Raw genomic sequence first — 22,976 nt, forward strand, 5'->3', positions numbered from 1 at the left:
TGGGTCGGGGTGCTGCTTTCAGAGATGGTCGTGAATGGCCGCACGCACGTCCTCCAGCGCAAGGGGCAGATCGCTGGCAGGTAGTTGGTGTGCAGCGGTCGCGAGGTCGTCAGCTTCTTCGTTGCCGGCGATGCCGCAGTGACCGGGCACCCACTGTGCACGCACGGCACAACCTCTCTGCGCGAGGCGCTCGATGCGCGAGCGAATTTCCCGCACTAGTGGGGTACCGCGGCCGTTAGATTGCAGGCGGCTGAGGGCGGCGCGGGAGTCGCACAGCAGAGCACTCCTGGGCGGCGGAGGGCCGAGGGTGAGCAGCAGGTCCAGCCCGAGCCGGATCCCCATCAACTCCGCCGTGGTGGAGGAGCCCAGGAAGGCTGCGTGTTGCTGGCTGTGCAGTCTCAGGGCGGGGATGGTGGCCGCCGCAGCAAGGGAGCAGCTGTCGCGGGCCACTGAGCCGTCGGTGTACACGAGGAGATGGTCCTGGAGCTCCTCGTGTATGACGGCTCTGGCCAGCTGCTGCACAGCGCAGAGGGGTGTGCTCCGCTTTCCCGCGATGCCGACGATCTCTCGCTGTACCTCCGAGGCAGCAGGCCAGGGCGCGCAGGAGCCGTAGGGGGGTGGGCCTTGGGTCAATTGCTCATACTCGAGCAGCGCCGCGCCCATTCGTGAGCGCGGGTGCGAGCGCATACGCTGCAGCAGCGAGCCGCCGTCCGGTGCGCGGTGAAGCCGGTCGATGTGATTCAGTGCCCTGCGCGCTGCTTGGAGCTCAAGGGGCCACGCTCCTGCCTCGGCCAACGTTGCGGCGCACTGCGAGTTTTTGGGCAGGCCTAGGCACACGCGCAGGGACTTGCGGTGCTGAAGCTCGAGCTTCTTCCAGCACGGCTTGCGCACCGTGACGAGCGGCAGCGCATAGAGCACCGCACCCAAAGCTGCGGCATTGTATAGACGCAGCGCGGCTTGCTGGGAGATGCCCTGGCCTCGAGCGGTGAGCTTGTGCACGGCGGCGGTGATCCTCTTCATCTGCAGACAGGCCTTGGTCGCCGCGGGGCGGAAGGAAAGGCGCCAGTCGATGTCCAGGCCAAGGTACCGCACCGATTTACGCCAAGGAATCGGAGTCCCGTCCAGTGACAGTGGCGCAAGGTGCGCGCGCGAGCGCGAAACGCAGGCCATGGCCACCGATTTGCCCGCGCTCAGCGACAGACCAAGGCCGCGCAAGCTGGCATTGATTGCGGTCAGGGCTCCCTGAAGGCATCCCCGCACGCGGAACGCCTCGCCCGGTGGTCCCCGGCACCACAGAGCTATGTCGTCTGCATATATGGACATGTACACATGGTGTCGCCCGCTCGTGGGGAGGGAGGCCGGCACCACCGACATGGCCACATTAAACAAAAATGGTGATAGGACAGAGCCCTGCAGCACGCCCATGTCGACCGGGCGAGGCTTCGAGAGCTTACCCCCTACTCGTACGCGCATGGTGCGCCCGCTCAGGAAGCCATGAACGTATCGCAAAAGGCGCCCGCTCACACCGGCCCCCTCAAGCACCGCGAGAATTGGTGCGCGGTGAACGTTGTCAAAAGCGCCCGAGACGTCCAACAGCAGCAGCAGCGCAACCTGGCCTGCCGCCCTGGCATGCTCCAGCGCTGTAACAACGTCCGATATCGAATCAGCCGTGCACCGCATCCCACGGAAACCCGTCTGCCGCTCGTCAAACAAATCAGCCTCCGCAGCCCGCTCGTTCAGACGCTGCAACGCCATAAGCTCCATGAGCTTACCTGCCGCCGATGTTAATGCCACTGGCCGGTATCCGCTCAGCTCCGTAGGTGGGCGCCCTGCCTTTCGGATGGGACAAACGACCGCGGTTCGCCAATCCTCCGGTAGCTCCCCGCGTTCCCACACCAGGTTGATCTGCTGCAGGAGGATCTGTCGTTGCTGCGCATCCAGGTTTCGCAGCATTTGGTATGTCACCCCGTCCGGTCCGGGCGCCGAGCGGCGGCGGCAGCGCTGCAGCGCATAGTTCAATTCCGCCGCGGTGAACGGCGCATCACATGGACCTTCCGAGACGACGGGCGAGGGACTGGCGTCGCTTCTGGGGCTCTCAGGAGCAGCTATGTTAGCGGCGTTTGCGGGGCTGGGCGGCGCGAACCGATCGGCAAACCGCTCTGCCAATTCTACAAAGCTGAGCCCGCTGGAGATTGCGAGGGCGGATAGCGGTTGACGGTTTGCCTGTGGTTCGGTGATGCGCCGCAGGGTGTCAAACAGCCTCCGCGAGCTGACATCTTCCTCCATCCTTTGGCATAGTGAAGCCCACTGCCGGCGGTATAGCTTGTTGGCGTGGCGGCGCGCTGCTGCGTCCAAGCGGTTGTAGACAGTCCAGTCGGCGGCTCTGTCAGTCCGTCGCGCCCGTCGCTCTGCGCGATCTCTCTTTTCGCGCAGATTGAGCAGCTTCATATCAGGTGTGGGCTGCCCTGCCCTTACCTCTGCTCGTTGGGTGGCTGCGAGAGCGCTTCGGACTAGACTTGAAAAGAAATCTGCGCCAGTGGCCGCCGCCTCGTCGACCGCCCGCCTGAACGCACTCCAGTTGGTAATGGAGTAGGCACGTTTGGGGCGCGCCTCCTTCGCAGTGGGTTCAATTAGGATGGAGTAATGATCCGAGCCCCAGAGAGATGGTGATCGGCGCCATGTCGCCTCGATGCCTCTGGATGCGAAGGCAACGTCGATGCAGGAGCCGGTTGTTCCGCGTCGTCGAAAGGTGGGCTCGCCGGTGTTCAAGGGGGTGAGTCCCAGCTGCGTTGCTGCGTCGTGCAGGTCGTCTCCCCGCGCGGAGTGGCGCGCACTGCCCCACGCACTATGGTGGGCGTTAAAATCACCACAGATGATTTGGCGCGGGGCACAGCACGAAGACACAGCACGAAAACACAGCGCATTCCACGCGACAGCTGGACGCACATAAACACTGGCCACCGACGTGTCAACACCACCGACGCGCACTGTCACCACCACGCACTCCTGGGCGTCAGATGGCGCCGCCGCCGAGCCGACGAGGGTGTGCTGGACGTCCTGCCGCACGTATATCGCGCACCTTGATTTCCCGGGGCGATGAGATGTGACACAACAGGGCACTGCAGCACAGGTGGGTTCCTCGCACGTGGTGGCTGAGTGGTAGCCAATGTAGCCAGGTAGCCGCATCTGGGGCTCCCCGTCATGTGAACGTACGTACGTCTCCTGCAGCGCGATAACTTCCGGCGAATCCTGTGCGATGCGAACTCGCATTTCGGCGTACCGCGCCGCAAGTGAGCGCACGTTCCACTGCAGGATGGATGGTATGCGGGAGGGAGCCCGGCGGCTAGCCATCATGCTGGCTTATCTGTGCGTGAGCACCCGCTGCTTCTAAGCAAGCCCGGTGTCCATCGGTGCCCTCCGGGAAAAGTGCGCTGAGGGCGTGCAACGCCAGCTTTAGGCGCGCGATCTCCGCGTCCCGTGCGTCAGGGGGCTGGCCGTGAGAAGCGGCCGCAGGCTCGGGCCGCGCTGTACGGGACGCCGGGCAACCGGATCGCCGCTGCCGCTGCCGGCGCTGCCGTTGCTTCTGTGTCTGCTGCTGCTGCTGCTGGGGTGTTCCCCTGACGACCTGCGCATAAGAAAGAGCGCGCGGCGTCTGCTGATGTTGCTGGGCTGGGGCCGCTGTCTCAGCCTGGACGACGGCTCGGACAACCCGCCTGGACATCGGGGCCATGGATGTGGCCATATATATATATATATATATATATATATATATATATATATATATATATATATATATATATATATATATATATATATATATATATATATATATATATATATATATATATATCCCTGTCTGGCAGCCCTCATAGTCGGGCCACTTAGTCCTGACATTCGTGTAAAATTTGTGGGCCAACGGTTAGTGGCAGAATGTTTTCGGTACGGTGCCAAACGATTTATCGTACAGCATAAACTTACTGTTTAGGTTAGAGCCTAGCTCGCGGCAGGGATTCGAACCGGCGACCTATATTAGGTGTGTTAATGCTCGATACTCAATCGCTGCCTGAGCATCGGTAATTTTTTTTTACTCGTTTTCTCAATTTCTTTAAAAGGCCAGGTCTTACAAAGGTTCTCCAAAACGATGGTGGCGCCACTCAATGACGTCACACGCGTGTGCAGTAGGCTGGAGCGCAGGTGCATTAGTCTGCTTGCATGGAGGAATGCGAAAGCATGTATTTTGAGGAAAGGAAAGGACGCAGCAGCTCTCAGGTCTTGGCATCTCGGTGGACACCTCAACCGCGCCATAAAGCATGCAACTGAAGGTGCATATGTCATTGGTCCAAACCACTGTCGCAAGCGGGCCTCCAGCTTGACTAAAACGTGTAAGCTGTATGCCAAAGAGAAATGCTAAGATACCAATAATGGTTGATCGCGAGAGTTTGGTCACCCAATGAACGCTGCTGCCTATTGCTGCAGTGGCGCGTGGCTCCCACAACGTTGTCAGCGCTAATGCATACAGCCCACAATTCTCTCTCACCACCCCTACGTACCTCAAAGCAAGATTGAGGAATCCGTTCAGAAAGGGAGCCAGTTGAGCGCCCTTCCTTTCCTCCAAATCATCGGAGTCCAGATCGCTGTGAACGCCAATGAACACAATTAACGCCGACGGTCTATAGAAACAGAGGCGAGCGCTCGGTCTCGGCAGTGGCTGAGTGACGTCATAGCTGTAACGTGGTTTCTCCTCGGTTCAAGATCAATCTCTTCGACACGGCGAAGAAACTTCGGAAGGCAGTAGTAAAGCTTTCGCTTTAAAACATCCAACAGGTTTCTTGCTGTCACTGGTGAATCTCACTCCTCTGTGCGCCATCACCAACACGCCTGGATGTCTAACGCTCCTGAATGGAAACGCCACCTGCACAACCCCCATTTCCATCACGCTGCCAGACACTGCGAACATCTCAAGAGTGAGTTGCTTTCATTTTCATTTTCCATCTTTTCTATTCGTTTCGTTCACTGCCACGCCAAATATACGACTTGCTACACGAAACCTCTTTGTTCGTCCATTTACTCACACTGATGCGCGGACGAAAAACCAGATTCGACATGGGCGCTGCACGCTCTAAGAAAGGAATAAAAAAGAGCGAGCTGTGTTCTAGGACACTCCCATTACGTAGTAGGATATGCTGCCCAAGCCCTGAAGTAGATTTCCACCATTAAATACAGAGTGCTTACAGCTAGCAACAGAAAGTAATTTCCTCTTCAAAACATGCGAAGTTCTTGCAGTTAGACAGATTTTACCTCAGGTTTCAACAACCCCTATTAGGTAATCTGAAGATCTTCGGTGCGTTTTCAAAAGCCTCATCTCATGTTAACTGCATCAAGTTAATATGCTTTACAGTGAGAATACATCTAGTTGTCAAGTGTACGCATTCCCTACATTTAGTGAACAAAACGTACTCAAGAAGTTTAGCAGCATGCCCTGCCCCTAAAAGCATGGTGAACGGGCATGCCGAACATGCCGCATGCATTCGTTCCTAGAAAGTATTCCTTGCTTAAAAGCAGTCACCCTTTGAGATCACGGGTCATAGGTAAATTTAACACGCCGTATATGCACGCTCTCATTGGCGGATACTCTTTCTTGTTTTTTCAGTGCGTCAACCAAACCCTCCTGCTCTGCCAGAATGGGGCGCTCGCCACGGTAAGCACCTGCATCTGACATTTCTGCCTCCTTCGCAATGTCGCCTTCTGTAGTGGCTCAATGCCTATGGTGTTCTGCTGCTGAATGCGAGCCGAGGGTTTCGACGCCGGCCGAGGTAGCGGTGTAAAACTCAGGCAGAGTGGGAAACGCTAGTGCATCAAAAATTTCAGTGCTCGCTTAACATCCTCAGGGAGGCGAAACTCGCCCTAAAGAGTGGCGTGACACGTGCCATTTCAACCTAACGCCAAAAATCATGTGATGATAAATTTAGCTTCTTCATTCTCAATGTCGTCTATAAAAACGGACAAGACGAACTATCCAGTTGATATCGTCGCTTACCTCTTAATGCGGAAACTGGGAAATGTCAGTGCCCGTCAGAACCAGTGTGTTAACAATATTAAACGCAGACAATAAAATTCGGAGCTTGCACAATTACAGGCATGTGGCTTATTTATGTAGTGGCTTGCGGAGGCATGCTCAGTAGAAATGTAGCTACATGACACTGGTCTAAATAGGTCCAACCTTACTATGCAAGAATTTAAATTATTGAAAAATTCTAAGGAACTGTTATCGAAATTTTGCAGATAAAGGTTCATTTTTCCGATGTGTAGCAATATATCCCTTTTAAAGTTTTTCTATCACCCGTATCGACGAGTTAAGACTGCCACAGAAAATGGACGAGCTAAGACTGCCAAAAATACCTTCGGAGAGCGCTTTGACGAAATCAAAAACGTTAATAATTCAAAATAAAGGCAGGCCGACGGGAGATCTTCGGATATAGTGATTTTTAGAGTGAAATCTTACAATATATGAAAAATTGCGCTCGCAAACTCTTTCTCGTTCAAAACCATTGTCCAGAATTGTTACCCATGCCTCACCCTTGACGAAAAGTCCACTAATCAGATTGAAATTCCAGTGAAAATGCGCCCACTCTAACTTGTAACATCCAGGGTGCCATCGCTGCTTCTTTAAGAAGCAGTGATGTCTCGATTGGGGGCAAGAGTAGTGCGTCCGGTTGCTGACGGAAATGCTAGGCTCTCTGCAGTGTGGATAACGACACACTCAATGGCTCTGAGGTCCTATGGCTCCTGTGGCTACGTTGCAGCTAATACTTCCCCTGGCTGTACTGGCGAGGTCTTCGCAAAACAGTATTTATATTCGAGACACTAACTAGCAGGCAAGAAACACATAATGATACTGAGGACTTAACCGAGGAAAGATTTAGCGCCTATTTCTATTTTTTGTTTCTGCATTGATAATTGAGAAACTAATTGTTGAAGAGTTTTTATATGAAAGGTAATTCAGTCGAAAGTAGCAGAAAAGATAGCAGTCGGTTTAGCATGGCTATGCATGGAATACTGCGCAGTTTCTAAGCAGAAAAATAGTGGTCCGAATATCGTGCAGTGGCATGAGTTACGGTGGGCACTTAAGGTCATTACATGGCGAATACATTTCACCCAATATTCTTTATCATAAGGCCTTTAACCTTAATGTCTTTAGGTAAAGACCTAGGTGAAAGCCTGCCAGCACTCATGCGTGCTGACAAAGCTGTTTTAATAATTTTGCGCACCACCCATACTCCACGCTGGCATTTCTTAGCGAATAGAGGAAGTTTATAGGTGCGCTGCGTACGTAAATGTGTAAACGGCGCCATATAGTTCTGGCTGCAGGACGCGCTGCTTTCTCGAAGGGAGGTTTAGTCTGTCCCTTGTGTTGCTCAAGCCAGCAATGGAAGCCGTTTGTAACAAGGCCTCCCTAGGAAATTCATCATGATCAATGCAATAGTTTTTTTTATATTCGAAAATTGAAGCCGGTCAGTTCAGTCCGAAATTTCCCTCAAGCAACGAACTTTGACAGTGTATTACGATTTAAGACAAAACTACTAACTTAAAGCAGGGACTACATTCTTGAGTGTAGGAATAGAGGGCGTGTTTCGAGTCCACAGCTGCATCTGTACTGACAGAAAAAGTTGTCACGGAGTATACGGCTGCTAGGAGATGCGAGAATCTTGGAAAAACGCTAACATAATCCTAATATATATAAAAAAACCAAACGTCAGACACTTGGAAGATTTTATTGATCAGCTTACTGTCTATTGTCAAGATGGTATTTACTGGGGCAATCGCTAATAGAATCCATGAACAAAATCACTAGGCAGGCTTTCCTCGCGAACACTCGACCATAGACCACTTTCGCACTGTCAATCAGGTGACAGAAAATTGCGTACAATATAACCAACCTCTGTATATAGCCTTAGTAGATTACGGGAAAACATTTGACTCAGTCGAAACCTCGGCAGTCATCCAGACATTGCGGAACTACAGTGTAAAACAGCCTAGTGCAAAAATACCGCAAAATATCTATAGCTGCTGCACAGACCGGAAAATCCTCCATGAAGGAAACAATAAAAATTCATTGACAAAGGGCGTCAGGCAAGGAGACAAAATCTCTTCAATCCTATTCACCGCCATTTTGCAGGAGGTATTCAGAAACCTGGATTGGGAACAATTGCGGATGAAACATAACGGAGAGTACTTTAGTAATATGGGATTCAATCATGACAATGGCTTGCTAATTTACTCAGGAGATCAATCGAAAAGCAAGGTGGATGACTTAGGCACGCAAGCAGAAAGGTGGATCAAAATATATAATCCAGAAAACTACTGCAACGCCCAATCTCGCAAAGGAACAGCCTTTTACGATTCGTAGAAAGCCGCTGAAAGGGATGCAGGAATATGCATACTTAAGCCGGGTAGCGACCGCTGAAGCGGGGCCACGTAATTGAAGTAAATAGAAGATTATGAATAAAGTGGAAGGCACCTGGCAGGTACTCATGATCATGAATGGTAGTTTACCGATACTCATCAAGAGAAAGGTATACAATAGCTGCATTTTACCTGTACACACCTTGTGGACTGAAATAAATGCAAAATGAATGAATGAATGAAAATGACAGGAAAACAGCAGATTGGGTCAGGGAACAGACGCCAGTTAATGGTATTCCAGGCAAAATAAAGAAGAAATGGGATTGGTCGCAAAAGGTAATGCGAAGGCATTTTAAGCGACGGTCGTTAAGGTTATAAGGCTTGATTTCAAGGGAAGGCAAGCGTAGCCGCGGGCGGTAGCAAGATCAGATTAAGAAGCTTGCGGGGATATGGAGCCGCGGCTGGTACTGGCCATGGTTAATTGCAGAGATATGAGAGAGGCCTTTGTCCTGCAGTGGCTGTAGTCATGCTGCTGCTGCTGATGATGGTGATGATGATGACGATGATAGGGCTGATCACTCTCTGGTACCCTGGGAATAAGCGACTGCATTTTTTACTGTTATTGCGCAATATCTTAACCATGGACACCGCCGGCCCCATTTTATGTCCTACAGTTACACATGCATTTCTGCCCCTGAACGGGTTAACAGGCTCTTCTATTGTGGCGTTACGTTTGTGAAAGCCACCAAGAAAAAAAAAGAACCTAAGTATTCTTTCACGCGTCGTGGCATTATTGAGAAGGGTTTACTCAAGGCAGTTTCGCATTTCCTTCCAGGATAGACTCCTGATGAACCTCATCAACACCCTGACGGTGAGTACTGCACAGTTGACCCATAAAAGCTTTGGCAGACCGCAGTACCATAACTAATATAAGTACGTGCCGGAAAGCGGGCCACTTTCTGGACGCCTGCAGTTTCAAAAAACGGGTGCTCGACCCCCCAATGGCCACGTAATAAAAACAACGCTTAGGAGATTCCAAATGTAAAAAAACTCGAAGATTTTTTTTTCAAGAAAACATAATATAAATAAATGTATCGCTTATATTGACTACTTCCGATCACTTAACACGACATACATGGGCGCAAAAGAGCAGAAGCCTACTGCAAAATCAAAACTGTTCTGTCACCTGTCAGAGCAGATTTTGCTAACTCACAAATATAGACTCTTCTGACTTTACGTTAGTTTTTACAAAAATTTACACCTAAAAACGCCTTACGAACCCTGGGCACCTGAAATTTTCGCTTTTCTTGGATCAGTACGTCGCAAACTATAATTTCGTTGAGTATAATAACAATTGATGTAGTTCTGCGATCTGAAATTAAAACTCTTTAATATCCTGCTTTCAAAAGCCAGAGTTTTTTGTTAGGTATATTTAAATATATAATTATATATAAGTCGGTATTTTTCGTGATGTGTTTATGTTTCCTCAAACGAGAGAAAGAGAGTTTCCCCTCTCCCTCTACATTCAGAGCTCTGAACGCCAGACCTTTCTTTTCTGTCATCTCTTACCCTTATGAAAGATGGCCCGCCGTCCGAAACCGCTGACATTCATTCATTCATTCATTCGTTCATTTATAATTTATTCATACACCGGAGTGTACAGGAGGCCAACGTAAAAGCCGTTCTATGACGGCTTGAGGGGTCCCTGGCCCCCCAAATACAGTGACAGCGGAAAGCATAAACACATCAACAAAAAAAGATACCAGCCTTATGGTACTTCTATGTGAGCATTCTCAAACATAGAAAGATTATGCAGAGCTTATAAAGATAGATTATATACACAGAGATTATGCAGATTATACAGATTGTACAGAAAGGATCTATGAAGAACATACATGTATGCACAAAAAACAATAGAAACATCCATGATGACGATCAGTTTTTAAATAGCTGTTTAATCTCAGACAGGGTTAATTTCACAAGATCAGTGAAACATAATGAATGTTTCTGCAAGAAGCCCATTTCAGCTGTTTATATTACTTAGATAATAAATCGCTTAAATAAAATTACTTATCAAGCAGCAGAAAAAACAACCATGCCGCCGGTGGGATCCGAACCCACGACCTCCGAATATCACGTCCGGTGCTCTTACCAACTGAGCTACGGCGACGGCTGTCCAATCTGCTGCTCCGCAATATATATATATATATATATATATATATATATATATATATATATATATATATATATATATATATATATATTGCGACATGGGACGGCGTTTATCGGCACAAGAGCTGCGAAATATCAAGCTTGCGCTTTATTTCCCTGTCTTTTGTGTGTCACTGCTGTAGGCGTTCATTGGAGTCCAGACAGCCTGGGCCAAAGACGACCACGTGCGGTAAAACACTGAACCGCGAATGTGTCTTGGATTGCAGTGCCTCCTGACAACGTTGTTGACCTCGAATCCGGGCAGCCTGCTCAACGGACTGGCCTGCGCCCTCGCCGGACTCATCCCAGCGCTTCCGGGTCTCAGTTTCTTTGGCACCACTATCAAGTTATTATTCAGATGTAAGTCGTTGCACTGCGCCATTGCTGCTAGCCTTTCAAGAGAGAAATTCCTTGAAAGCATTTTTTTTAGCGGATATATACCTTCAAAGTCTGCGTTGGCGTACTTTATTGTCGCCTAGATGATTACGCCCGGGCTTTTTACACCTATCCAGCTCTATTATGTTCAGCCGAACTAGCTATCGTAAATCGCACAAGTGCTTCCAAACAGCTGGAGCGCGCAAGGACCTATTTTCACAGGAGTTGAAAGAGCACCATAAATAGGGCAGCATCAGGGTATAAGAACACGATATGCTGTCCAGTCGTGCTTGGAGAAAGACGCGCAATTTGATGCTAGTAAGTTTCGGAAGCTCTTATTTTTTTAGCGCTAACCAACACGATCTATTCTGGGGAAGCTACAAGAGACGTATCAGCATGGAAACGTGTACTGTTATGTGCAGTATAGGAAGCTAAAGGCTGCAATAAGTCGACGCAGGTGCAGCGATCACATGGGGATTATCTTTGGCTTGTCAGCACCGAATGCTGCTGGTCTAGTAGAAAGTCCCTGCATACGCTGCACTTTACAAGAACTATTGGCCGACCCCATAGTCATTGGTATCGCACAATCAACAGCCACTTACATCTAAGGAGCAATGTCCTCTATATAGCCACACGTTTTCCTCCCGTATATAACTGTGAGTTCCTGGAGCTAGAAATGGTCGCAGCGTGCCTTTCGTTGTGCTGTTCCGCCATCTATGCCCTTAACGGCGTGACTTTGTGGTACATTCTAATAGGCGTTTTGCTCAATTAAACCAAAGGCAGTGTGATTCAACCCACGTATTTCATCGAAGCGGCTGTGTGTACAGGAGACGTCTCAAAATGGCTCTAAGAAATCCCCTTAGAAGCTATATGCCCTATACTAGAAAGACCGCTAGGATGGTTGCAAATCGTCAGGCGGTTGATAAATAATATTAGAATGTTCAAAGGTGTGTCATAATTTAAAGTTTGAAACATTATTTTGTAGCCATATCAACTCTTACCACATTATGCACCCACGGAGTGTTAACGGTTGCTTCTATGTATATCCCACGGGATCCCGAATTCAGAACATCCAGATTTCGAGCCTTAATACATTTGTACACTTTTTTTCCTATTTTAATCTACCACAATTTCTTTTTAATCACAAGCGCATTGAAACCATTCCTGCTGCATAAAGATTTTGATCGAGACTTCTAATTCTTTACAAAACGGTAATCGCACCCGCCAATTACAACATGATATTTTGCATTTTGCGCCCTGAAGCCGCTTCATGGCGATACGTCTGCGCATGCGTATACACATTGTGCGAAAGCTTAACACTTCTCGATTGGGAATGGCCAGAGCCTTCAGCAGGAAGCAAACAAATGAAAAAAAAACTACGCAGTAGCGGCCCTGGGTCGCATAACGGAAAGTCAGCTGCCCTGTCAACCACTGGATAAGGGAGCGCTGGGTGAGCGTAGCAGTTTATGCGCGGATTTATCATGCAAACGTAAGCTGTTTTAAAACGTACTGATATCAACTACAACCAATTTTTTTCCGCTTGTAAAGGTTATAAAAAATTACACTTTGGGCTCTGGCGGTAATGTTTATGTTTATTCGAGAACACAAGGTCTATTTATATCTGGCCAAACTGAATTTAAAAATTGAAGTTTTTCTCTCCCAGCATTTCATTAAAACCCGTGTGGTGTCAATGATGAAAAGTACGCCCTGATTTCCTTTTGGCAGTAAATGGCAATGAAGCTTATCTGCACAAGTCTGCAATTAAAAGCACTGTCGTGAGATCAAAGCTTTTTTCATAAAAACGACGGGTGACGGTGATACAAGTATTTCATTTTTGTGAAATTTAAATTCTCATAAAAGCCCCGTCCTGACTCAAGGCAGTCTGCGTGTCCAAAGAAAGAGGTTATTTGGTCAATGTAGGTTAAATATGATTTGTGCTCACTGTTGCTGAAAAAAGAAAGAAAAAAGAAAACAGTTAATAGAGAAGATAAAAGCACTGTACACACAAAGCACGAATAAAGAATTGGGGATAGATGCGGCAGTAAGTACCACGTACCGGTAAAGGTTCAGCATGAAGGGCAATACTGTCAAAACAGCACACGTAACAATGACTAACGCGACCTGAATACAAGTGCGCAAAATATATAGAAGCGCTTCTTTTTCGCTGGGTTGTGCATGGTGTTGTGCATGGCGTTGAAGAGCAAACATTACAGCGGTAATCTCCAAAGTTCGGTGAGCCCTACTGATCTATGGCAGCTTAAATTAATCAGTGCGAGCTCAGTAAGCCCTTTCCATATCAGACGTTGCAGCGCATAAGCAGAGTAGTTCGTATCACCACATTTGCGCACCACCAAACCGCGCACTAGTTTTTCTCTCCGCAATGATAGCTCATGACTGGACATCACCAACCATGGTGATGTCCAGGATAGTTGGGCGTGCAAAGCACAGAGACACGCTTTTCAGAAGACGCATGAAGTGTGGATTATAACAATCATCTTCACTTTTTCAGGTCCATGAAGGAACTTTCATGCCAAGCAGAGCCTTCCGGACATGGTGCACCTGTCTTGGCAACTGTGAATGTAACCCTTCAACGGGGAATTCACTCGCGCTCTGAACTTGTAAACGGTTTGGTATCCAAGAGAAATCTACGGCATTGTGGAAATCGTAACTCTTTCCTCCAGTGCTTTGTTTCTTTTAATAAACCAGCTTTGAGAGCAAGTGCTTCAACCTCCAACTTTTTTTTCGGTTCCAGCTAGACTGTTTAATGTAATGTGCAAGGAGACAAGAAGAAACCAAGACGAAAGAGATGCTACAAATTGTTACTGAAGTGCAGTAAAAAATATAAGCGACATTTGAACAAGAACCAGCGAAAAAATGAGCCTAAAAAATGCACAGGCTTGAAAAATAGGTTGGTTTGGTTTATGGGGGTTTAACGTCCCAAAGCGACTCAGGCTATGAGAGACGCCGTAGTGAAGAGCTCCGGAAATTTCGACCACCTGGGGTTCTTTAACGTGCACTGACATCGCACAGTACACGGGCCTCTAGAATTTCGCTTCCATCGAAGTTCGACCGCCATGGCCGTGATCGAACCCGCGTCTTTCGGGCCAGCAGCCGAGCGCCATAACCACTCAGCCACAGCAGCGGCAGGCTTGAAAAATAATACAAAAGCAACATTCAGAAGACCATGCTTTCAACATGTTAGCGTACCGATGATGTATAGTAGACAGTTACGTACGATACCCAGATTCAGTTCCACTGCCTGTTGACGTCACTTCGATTCATTACCTTATTTATTTAGTTATTTATTGCCACTTCATTCATTACCTTTCTTCCCCCATTATCGGGAGCTTTACATTAAGATTGGGTATCGTAAGTAAATCAAGATAAGAAATTAAGTAGACAAATCATGACGGTGGTATATGGAAGCTAAACAGTTACAAAATGTTTATACCCTTTTGATAGCGCCGAGATCGTATGAATGGCCGTCCTAGTCGGAGGCTGAGTGGTGAAGGAATGATGTAAGAAACGTTCTCATGTGTGTACCTGGCCGGACAACTTGAAGCTTACCTTAAGCTTCAGTATTGGATAGGTTTCCTAGAGCGATGAATTGGAAAGCAATATATTAATCTACCTTGGGCGCTTGTAATGAGAAGGTCTATGTTTTTTACGGCATAATGCGCAAGCTAATGCCTTCTGTAGACAACACTAAGAAGCAAAAACACGAAGTGCAGTTGGGAGCAGACCACTATTGCGCGCATGGCAGCCATACACAGTATGCATGCATCTTACAGCATCCGCCAGCAGGAATATAAGATCCAGTGTAGAAATGGTCGCTGTGTCGGCTCTGGCTGGTGCCAAAAGAAAGTTGTGCTTGGATGCGCGGTTCAGTCGGGACTTAGCGCAGTGCGCTATCGCACGGAACACTAGCTGCAAACTATCAAGAACGAAAGTACCGAAAGGAACGAGCGTCTTGCAATATCTGTAGTTGTGTCAGCATGAGTACCTCAATGACACAGCTACGGCCTAGACTCCTGGGGTGACTACGGCGACGCGACTTACCGTTCCTCGCATTACGCCACCATGCGGCTCCTGGTGCAGCGCTGGTGACGTCATGTGAATACCCCTTATGCTCTTCAGACCGTTGTTGTCTACCTTTAGCAGTCATCTTTCTTCTCGATGCATTACAAACGCAGCAGTTACTTGGTATCCGGAAAAGCTCGGCGATGCATTTACGTTTCTTCTCCTGCACTCCGCACGTTTTGTATACACCGCTCATGTTGAATCTTGCCATTTGACGCGAGTTAGAGTATGTTCTCGATTTAAGGGCGCTTAAACAAAAACACGAAAAGGCAGCTCGCGCCAGCAAATAAGCAGCTGAATTGAAAGGTCCTAAAGTACGGGCTCGGTCGCAACGCTGTTTCATGGAGGCTTGTGCCGCGCTAAGAAGGTACCAGTCCATCCCTAGTGCCTAATCCCTAGTATATATAGCAGGCCTCCGCGGTGGCTCAGTGGTTTTTGTGCTCCGCTGCTCATCCGAAAGGCGTGGTTTCGATTTCGGCCGCGGAGGTCGCATTTCGATGGAAGCGTAATGCTAGAGGCCCGTGTACTGTGCGATGGGAGTGCACGCTAAAGAACCCCAGTGGTCGAAGTTATCCGAAGCCCTTCACTACGGCGTCCCTCATAGCCTGAGTATTTCAAACGTCACACCCCCATAAGCCAAACCAACCTTGTGCAGCAGCATAAATCTCTAATAACGCCGAGGTCATCGATGGCGACGCAGCACCACCTTCGCCCCTGTCGACTTCGGCATTACAAGGCCCCTTACGGTACCTAATGCACCATCTTGTCGTGACCTTTAGAAGCACGCAAAGAACGTTCTACTGCAAAAGCAACAACAGTGACACTTGACGAAAAATGTCAGCGTTTTGTCTATAAACTCTCTTGAGAGTGCAGCCTCAGTTTGAAGCCCCGAAAAGCCTCACCCCATCAAGCACCGCCCACGAGCTATTGGGCAGCCCTGCACCCCAGTGATAGAACGACAACGCCCACCTACCGACACCCTTGATACATCCCCCGTCCTCGCCCCCACAACTTCGCCCTTCACAACGTTGTGCGAGTGACGCAAGCATACACATGAGGGAAGTTATACGGCACTGCCTGTGGCTGCTCAGTCAGCAAACGCCATTATTTTGGACGAGCGGGTAACTGCTCCGCTTCTGGTTATGCCGCAATATTTTTTTTGTGTGTGTTGAGTGCATCATCTTTTCCTGGCAAGCTAACCTTTTGCACCCGACGAGCCTGCCGGAGCGTTTGACATACTGCGGCACTCATTTACTTAGTAATTAAGTGAACTCTTTCGCAAAGCAATGTTAATCCAAGGTGACTAAATCTGTGTAACTTCTCTTTAACCCAACATGAGAGCACGATATGTAGGGGGCAAAACTCATGACAAAATCTGGTGCCCCTTTGTTCATATACTAACTGCCTGAAGTGGCAGCAGAATGCTACCGTGTATTTTCGATAAACTGTGAAAGCGTAACGAATTTGCGATGAACCATTAGGCTGGGCACCGACTCTACATAACCGGGTGATTGCGCAGGTTTCCCGCTTAACAAAGCAGGCTCGACAACCGCGTGCATTTCTTTAAAGACAAAGGTTACTACCCATTTCTTATTTACTTGTCTATAAACTCTATAATTAATTTTTAGGCAATACAGCATACGTTCACTTAGATTCCGAATCAGGATTAGTTGATTGGTCTCGATATTCTTGCCCACAAAAAGTGTAGTTATCCCGAAACCTGAACTTTAACAGCAAAGCAGAGGAACGTGTTATTAGCTATTCAGGTTATTACAGCGATAGCGATATGGCTGTCGTTCTGCGATATCGTGTCGTCATCATCAATGTCGTTCGCGCACGCCGCATCCCGCACACCACGACTCCCGAATGTATCATAAGACCTCACAGCCAACCAAATAAACCACGTCACTTTGAGTCGAAGTACCGACTTATGCGCCATAAACCTGCAAAACCCAGGCCATCGCTACACCCCTAACTCCCGACCACACACCCTTTGAGTGAAATAGGGGTGAGGCATTCATTCCCTTCACATCTAACGCCACACCTGAGACTTCTACCCAGACTTACTAAACACTCCAGCCTGCCTCAACATTCCCTACTACCCCAACTCCCTCCCCTAAACCTCTCGCCTGTTTCCAATGCTGCGCCAGCCAAACCCGACGCATCCCTTAGGATGAGTGACCAATCGTCAGGCCTTCTTTCTCTTTACTCCACATCCTCTTCATTTTATATCATCTCAGCCCATCACCTGCTTGAAGAGCCCCTGTCATCTAAAGCAGTAAGAGGCGTCAAACGCCTCTACAACTAAAGTTTCCTTCACTGAGAGGAGAGCCTTGCATCATTCGATAAAGATGCACTGCTATTGATAAGCGTGAAACCACTCAGAGTACGTTCTTTTCTTGCGTGTAATGTCATTATGCTTCCTTTGCCCATTTCAAAATGCATCATCTTTGAGTAGACTTTCACATACAACGTGCTTCAGGGAAGCCTCTAATTTTCAAAGATAGGCCTTTTGAGCTACCCTTAAATCATGTTATTACGAAGTCGAAAGCGCGCTGCACTTCTCGCGCTCCAACCAATGCTTCTTAATATCCAATGACTAAACGTCGTATACGATGGTGCGCTTACCACAGGTAAGCCATCGCCGAAATGTCACCACCTGTGGTGGCCATGTGACTGCATCCAAAATAAAGCGCTGATCGTAAATGAGAAGCTCGGTTCAAACACAAGTTCTGTTATTATTAAACTCGATGCTAGCCTTAGAGTCACCTCGCTTTTCGTGTTAATGGCGCGAAAAAAAATCTGTGATGCTGAGCTGTTACGTGTCCTGAAACCGAATAACGGCCTTCAAAGTCGGAGTAGAAGCTATCTCCAGGCCATATTTCCTGTTTTTCTTTCCGCCCAAGTAGTAGCGCTGCAGGTTCACCGCGTCCAATGCCTGGTACGATACCGGCATACTGCGCGCACAGGTCGCAGTGTCGTTCGCATCTAGACACACACATCGTCGCTTCCATAGTGTGAACGGGTCGCCTCAAGCACAAAGTCATCATCAGTCAGTTGTTCCGTTGCCACAATGTCGCATAAGTGCTTACTTATTCGTAGAAGGTTTCGCACTGACGCATGAAGCAGCGTCATCAGGTAGATTCATGACCCTACGGCTTCTTCAGGTGCGGCGCTATCATCTGGTGCCGCTCTTCGGTACGTTGACTCGTCAGTGCCTTGATCGCTTTCGTTGGCGGTAAACTATGCCTGTCAAAAGCTCTTTGCAACGGTGCTGCCCGTCCCATACATCCATGAGGTGTGAAGCATTTCATCTGCCTTGCGCAGACCGACCTATATATTACGGTTCAGCTTCATGTTTAGCACTAGCCGGTCTATCACCCGCTGCGGTATCTGCCTTGAACACATTGATCAAGAGGCTGTATCACTGCAGTGCAGTTCAGAAGCAAGAACTGAAGTTCAATGTTCTCCAGCGCCCCAGTCTTGTGGCGGGCAGCCCAGTTACCCTAAAAAGGCATATCTTGCGATGCTCCCTGTCCAATTATTCATTTCAGCCATGCATCCATCTCGCAAGAACTTCCGTCGTCGTCCAGGGTTTCGGTAAGGCATGTACTGGAACAGAAGTCACTTCTTTCTTCTAGAGGGCAGAAGCTACACGCTTTTTCATCCCACCAAAAGTGGCATCTCCAAAGACAACTTCATATTCGCACAACAGAGTACGATCACATGGACATTACTATGTTTCTCGCTGCGACAGAGCTCGCCTTCCGCTTATTATTCTTCGTAAGAATCTAATCAAAACACGGAGGCACATGACATAGCAAAGATGGGCTATTCTGCACTTCGGAAGATATGGGAGATTGTGCACCACGCGGCCAGTCATTCAAAACAGCTAGTGCAGAAATATCTGAATTATATCTTAGAGTACAAACAAATATGTCCTAAAGGTGTGAACACAAGAGGAGACAAAATTTAAGCTCTGGAAATCAGTATGATATACAGCTTGCTGACGCTAAAGTGGATCGAATTAGGGAAAAAAATCCGTTGCGGCCTTCTAAATTCGACGGAAGTGTGTGTTAAGACTCTTGCAGTGTACCTGCCAAAATTTTTATTTTTGCTTACTGTATTAAATAGCGTGTTTTAATAAATTAGCTTTTTATATATTGCTTTAAACACAAAGGTGTAAATAGGAAAGTTGTCAAGTGACAAAAAAATGCCCCGACCAGAGAGCTGCCATAAAGTAGGCCTTTGTTTTCGGGAAAAATGCAGGCTTCCGAAACTTAAAAAATACCACTCGAAACAGGGATCTGTGCGCCCGAATAGGACTCGATTACAGCGCTCTCATCCACGACTGAGTAAAGAACGACGACCTTAGCGCCTTCTGCGCTGCCCACGACAGAATTTTGCGTTGCTGTTGGTTCGATCACGGAGTAAGACAGACAACAGCACCGACTCCGCTGACACGGTGGATCAATTTTCCTTCGTCGTTGAAAGCTTCGCAGAGCATCCCATAGGCGGCGCTCGGACTTGACATCGGAGCTTCTAGAACGCCACCGCCAGGCCACCGCACCGGCTGTTCTGCGGTCGGTGGTGCCCGACACTTTTTGCAAGAGCGCGAAAGCGACGTGGAAGGCGTCGCGGTTGTCGTCCGTTTCGATGCGCTGCTGGGGCACCGGCCGCGCCTGCTGCACTTCTGGTCTTTACCAGTGTTCTTATATATGCTCCCTCAGGGAGCATATATATATATATATATATATATATATATATATATATATATATATATATATATATATATATATATATATATATATATATATATATATATATATATATATATATATATATATATATATATATATATATATATATATATATAGTTACGCTAGGGGTTTATTCAAACCACGACGGGCGACTCAAAAACCGGATGGGGTCCAATCTCCAAGTACGAGACGCCGCCAACCACCTCGTTCTCCTCTTCCTCTCTCTACTCAGCGATGCCGACCAAATAGACTAGGCATCGCCTCTTCGTGAGCGTCACAAGAAATATATATATATATATATATATATATATATATATATATATATATATATATATATATATATATATATATATATATATATATATGTATATATATATATATATATATGCCACCGGCGGGATTCCAACCCACGACCTCCGAATATCCCGTCCGGTGCTCTACCAACTGAGCTACGGCGACAGGATCCCACCGTGGATCGTGGATCCCACCGTCGTCGTGGATCCCACGGGAGGCATGGTTCTTTATTCTGCTGCTCAATAAGTAATTTTCTTTCAGTGACAGATTATTCAAAGTATTACTATCCCACTGATAAGCACCACACACAAAAAAAATTAAACATTCCCCTATGCACCTTGGTTTCGGAGACTGTTCACTCCCTTCATGTTTGTCAAACGAGCCCCTCATTTCCTTTACCTTGTCTGCTAATAGCTTAATAATAATAATAATTGGTTTTTTTTGGGGAAAGGAAATGGCGCAGTATCTGTCTCATATATCGTTAGACACCTGAACCGCGCCGTAAGGGAAGGGATAAAGGAGGGAGTGACAGAAGAAAGGAAGAGAGAGGTGCCGTAGTGGAGGGCTCCGGAATAATTTCGACCGCCTGGGGATCTTTAACGTGCACTGATATCGCACAGCACACGGGCGCCTTAGCGTTTTTCCTCCATAAAAACGCAGCCGCCGCGGTCGGGTTCGAAAGCGGGAACTCCGGATCAGTAGTCGAGCGCCCTAACCACTGAGCCACCGCGGCGGGGCCTAATAGCTTAACGAGGGTCTCAGTTCTGGCAGTCTTGATGCCATAGGTAGCATACGAGGGCCCTCGCACAGTTTCCGCCCTCGCCGTTAGATGACGTTCTACGTCCCACTCGCGGTATTACAGGACGTGCTACGTCCTCCGCTATGGACGAGGGTGGCGCTGGTGAACACTCTCATGGTTCGATTACACCCAATAAAACGCAAATACTCACGAGAGCATCAGATTGGACAGCCGTCGCAGTAGCTCAGTTGGTAGAGGACCTTTATATATATATATATATATATATATATATATATATATATATATATATATATATATATATATATATATTTATATATATATAAGCGGACAAGGTTAAGGAAATGGGGGACTCGTTTTTGACAACCGTATGGAGCCAACAGTTACCGAAGCCAAGGTGCATAGGGGAAAGTTTTTTAATTTTTTTTTTGTGCAGCGTTAATAAGTGGGATAATAATACTTTAATAATAATACAATTCATGATACATTTTTCTTCTTGAGGCAAAATTCATTGTATTGTTTAGATTAAGATGACGACAAAGTTTAATGGGGTAAGCGGCGGCGAATATACGCCATGGCACAAGGTATTTTTCGTCTACACATGATTAGGTCAAAGACACGTTTTGTAAGCATTTAACCCAACAGAAACCGAACAGCAGGCTAGAGAACGCTTGCACCTGTTCTATCACCGGTGGGCTCCCGGCGGCACAGGGGATCGAGTTCCGCACCACCCGTACACGAGGCGGGTCCTTCAGCCACTAGGTCCCCACTGCGATATACCATTTTCTTCATTTTTGTGGCCACACAACGGTCTGGCCTCGCGTCATTGCGAAACGCGGACTATTGGAGTAAGAGTTATCCAATAGTCCAACCAGTTATTTTCTGTATTTAACGAGTGAGCAACACCCCAACAAAAACAGTTAAGAAAGGTGAGGTTCGCCACAACCATCGGCCTCCAAACACACACCGAGCCTCAAAATAAAAGCCGACCAGAGCTCAACATATAACGTCGCGCAGCCTTTCCGCGCTTACAACAGGACAACATTTAATTTACACCTACCTCAAGCGACATAATTCACCAAGCTCGATGATGTGTAATTCACAATAACCGGCTCTGACGTGTTTCAGCCGCCGAGTTCCTTTCTATCGCCAGAATTTTAAATGTCATCTATGATGAACGGATCCTAATGGCACTGTGTTCCCCAAAATCACAGCAAACTGTTCATTAATAAGAATCAGACGGACACCTTGTTTGCGTGATTTGTGCCGCAGAATTCTCCAAGCAGAGCCCTCCACTACGGCACCTCCTTCTTCCTTTCTTCTTTCACTCTCTCCCTTATCCCTTCCCTTATGGCGCGGTTCAGGTGTCCAACGATATATGAGACAGATACTGCGCCATTTTCCTTTCCACAAAAAAACAATTATTATTATTATTAGGTCACTGTGCGTGGCAGCAGTTAGGTAACAGATTTTGGTTGCTGTTTTTAGTGCAATATCTATTATTAGTGTCGTATCTATAATTGCGATTAGACAAAGAGCAAATATGAATTAGTTGAGGAATAAAACTGCCATATAACATCTAACATTTTTGTACAAAAATTTAGAAAATTGGAGAAAATATATTGCAACGGATATTCTTGGTGAGGACGAGGTGAACGAAGTGTCTCTTAGGTGAGCGTGTTCTGGTATTGCCACTGCTTTTTCCGTCAAAACTTTCCTGTATCCAGTAATTAACCGCCTGTGTCTTGGCCACTCCCCCGTAGTGGGTATGTGCCAGCAACGTCTGAGGCCTTCCTTCCTTCCTTCCTTCCGTCTTCTGGGCTTGGGTGCTCTGTGCGGGCCCTGTGCTCTCGGGCTGTGCGCTGTGTCTGGGGCGTTCTTGCGTTGTTCCCGCCTTCGACCACGTAACAATATGATACTACTATATAAATATTGGAGGTAATGGTCCATTCATCCGCATTGTAGCACATTCTTTCTTGTATAGTGTCTACACCGCTCGCATCAAGCAGTTGAGGCTGCCATAGAAAGCCAATGGATTCTTCGATTGGAGGATAGGAAAAACTGTCGTGTTGCTTTACATCCCATAGCGGAAATAT

The 22,976-nt window shown here is 47.7% G+C and overlaps 1 protein-coding gene and 2 non-coding genes across 3 annotated transcripts in view; 1 reads left to right on the top strand and 2 right to left on the bottom strand.

Annotated features, from left to right (window-relative positions):
* The window catches only part of LOC144101658 (uncharacterized), a 24,145-nt gene extending 10,429 nt beyond the window's left edge, over nt 1–13,716 (top strand). Inside the window, exons 6-10 of the mRNA XM_077634795.1 lie at nt 4,825–4,964; nt 5,651–5,698; nt 9,239–9,274; nt 10,842–10,974; nt 13,499–13,716. Coding sequence (XP_077490921.1) covers nt 4,825–4,964; nt 5,651–5,698; nt 9,239–9,274; nt 10,842–10,974; nt 13,499–13,506 — 365 coding nt within the window. The 3' untranslated portion in view covers nt 13,507–13,716. The remainder of the gene's footprint in view (nt 1–4,824; nt 4,965–5,650; nt 5,699–9,238; nt 9,275–10,841; nt 10,975–13,498) is intronic.
* On the bottom strand, nt 10,500–10,573 carry TRNAS-UGA (transfer RNA serine (anticodon UGA)). Its single transcript has one exon. It is a non-coding gene; the product is annotated as a tRNA-Ser (tRNA).
* A 6,499-nt stretch (nt 13,717–20,215) lies between the features above and the next one.
* On the bottom strand, nt 20,216–20,288 carry TRNAS-GGA (transfer RNA serine (anticodon GGA)). Its single transcript has one exon. It is a non-coding gene; the product is annotated as a tRNA-Ser (tRNA).
* Between the last annotated feature and the right edge of the window lie 2,688 nt (nt 20,289–22,976).

This window comes from Amblyomma americanum, chromosome 8, assembly GCF_052857255.1.
Source record: "Amblyomma americanum isolate KBUSLIRL-KWMA chromosome 8, ASM5285725v1, whole genome shotgun sequence".
NCBI lineage: Eukaryota > Metazoa > Arthropoda > Arachnida > Ixodida > Ixodidae > Amblyomma > Amblyomma americanum.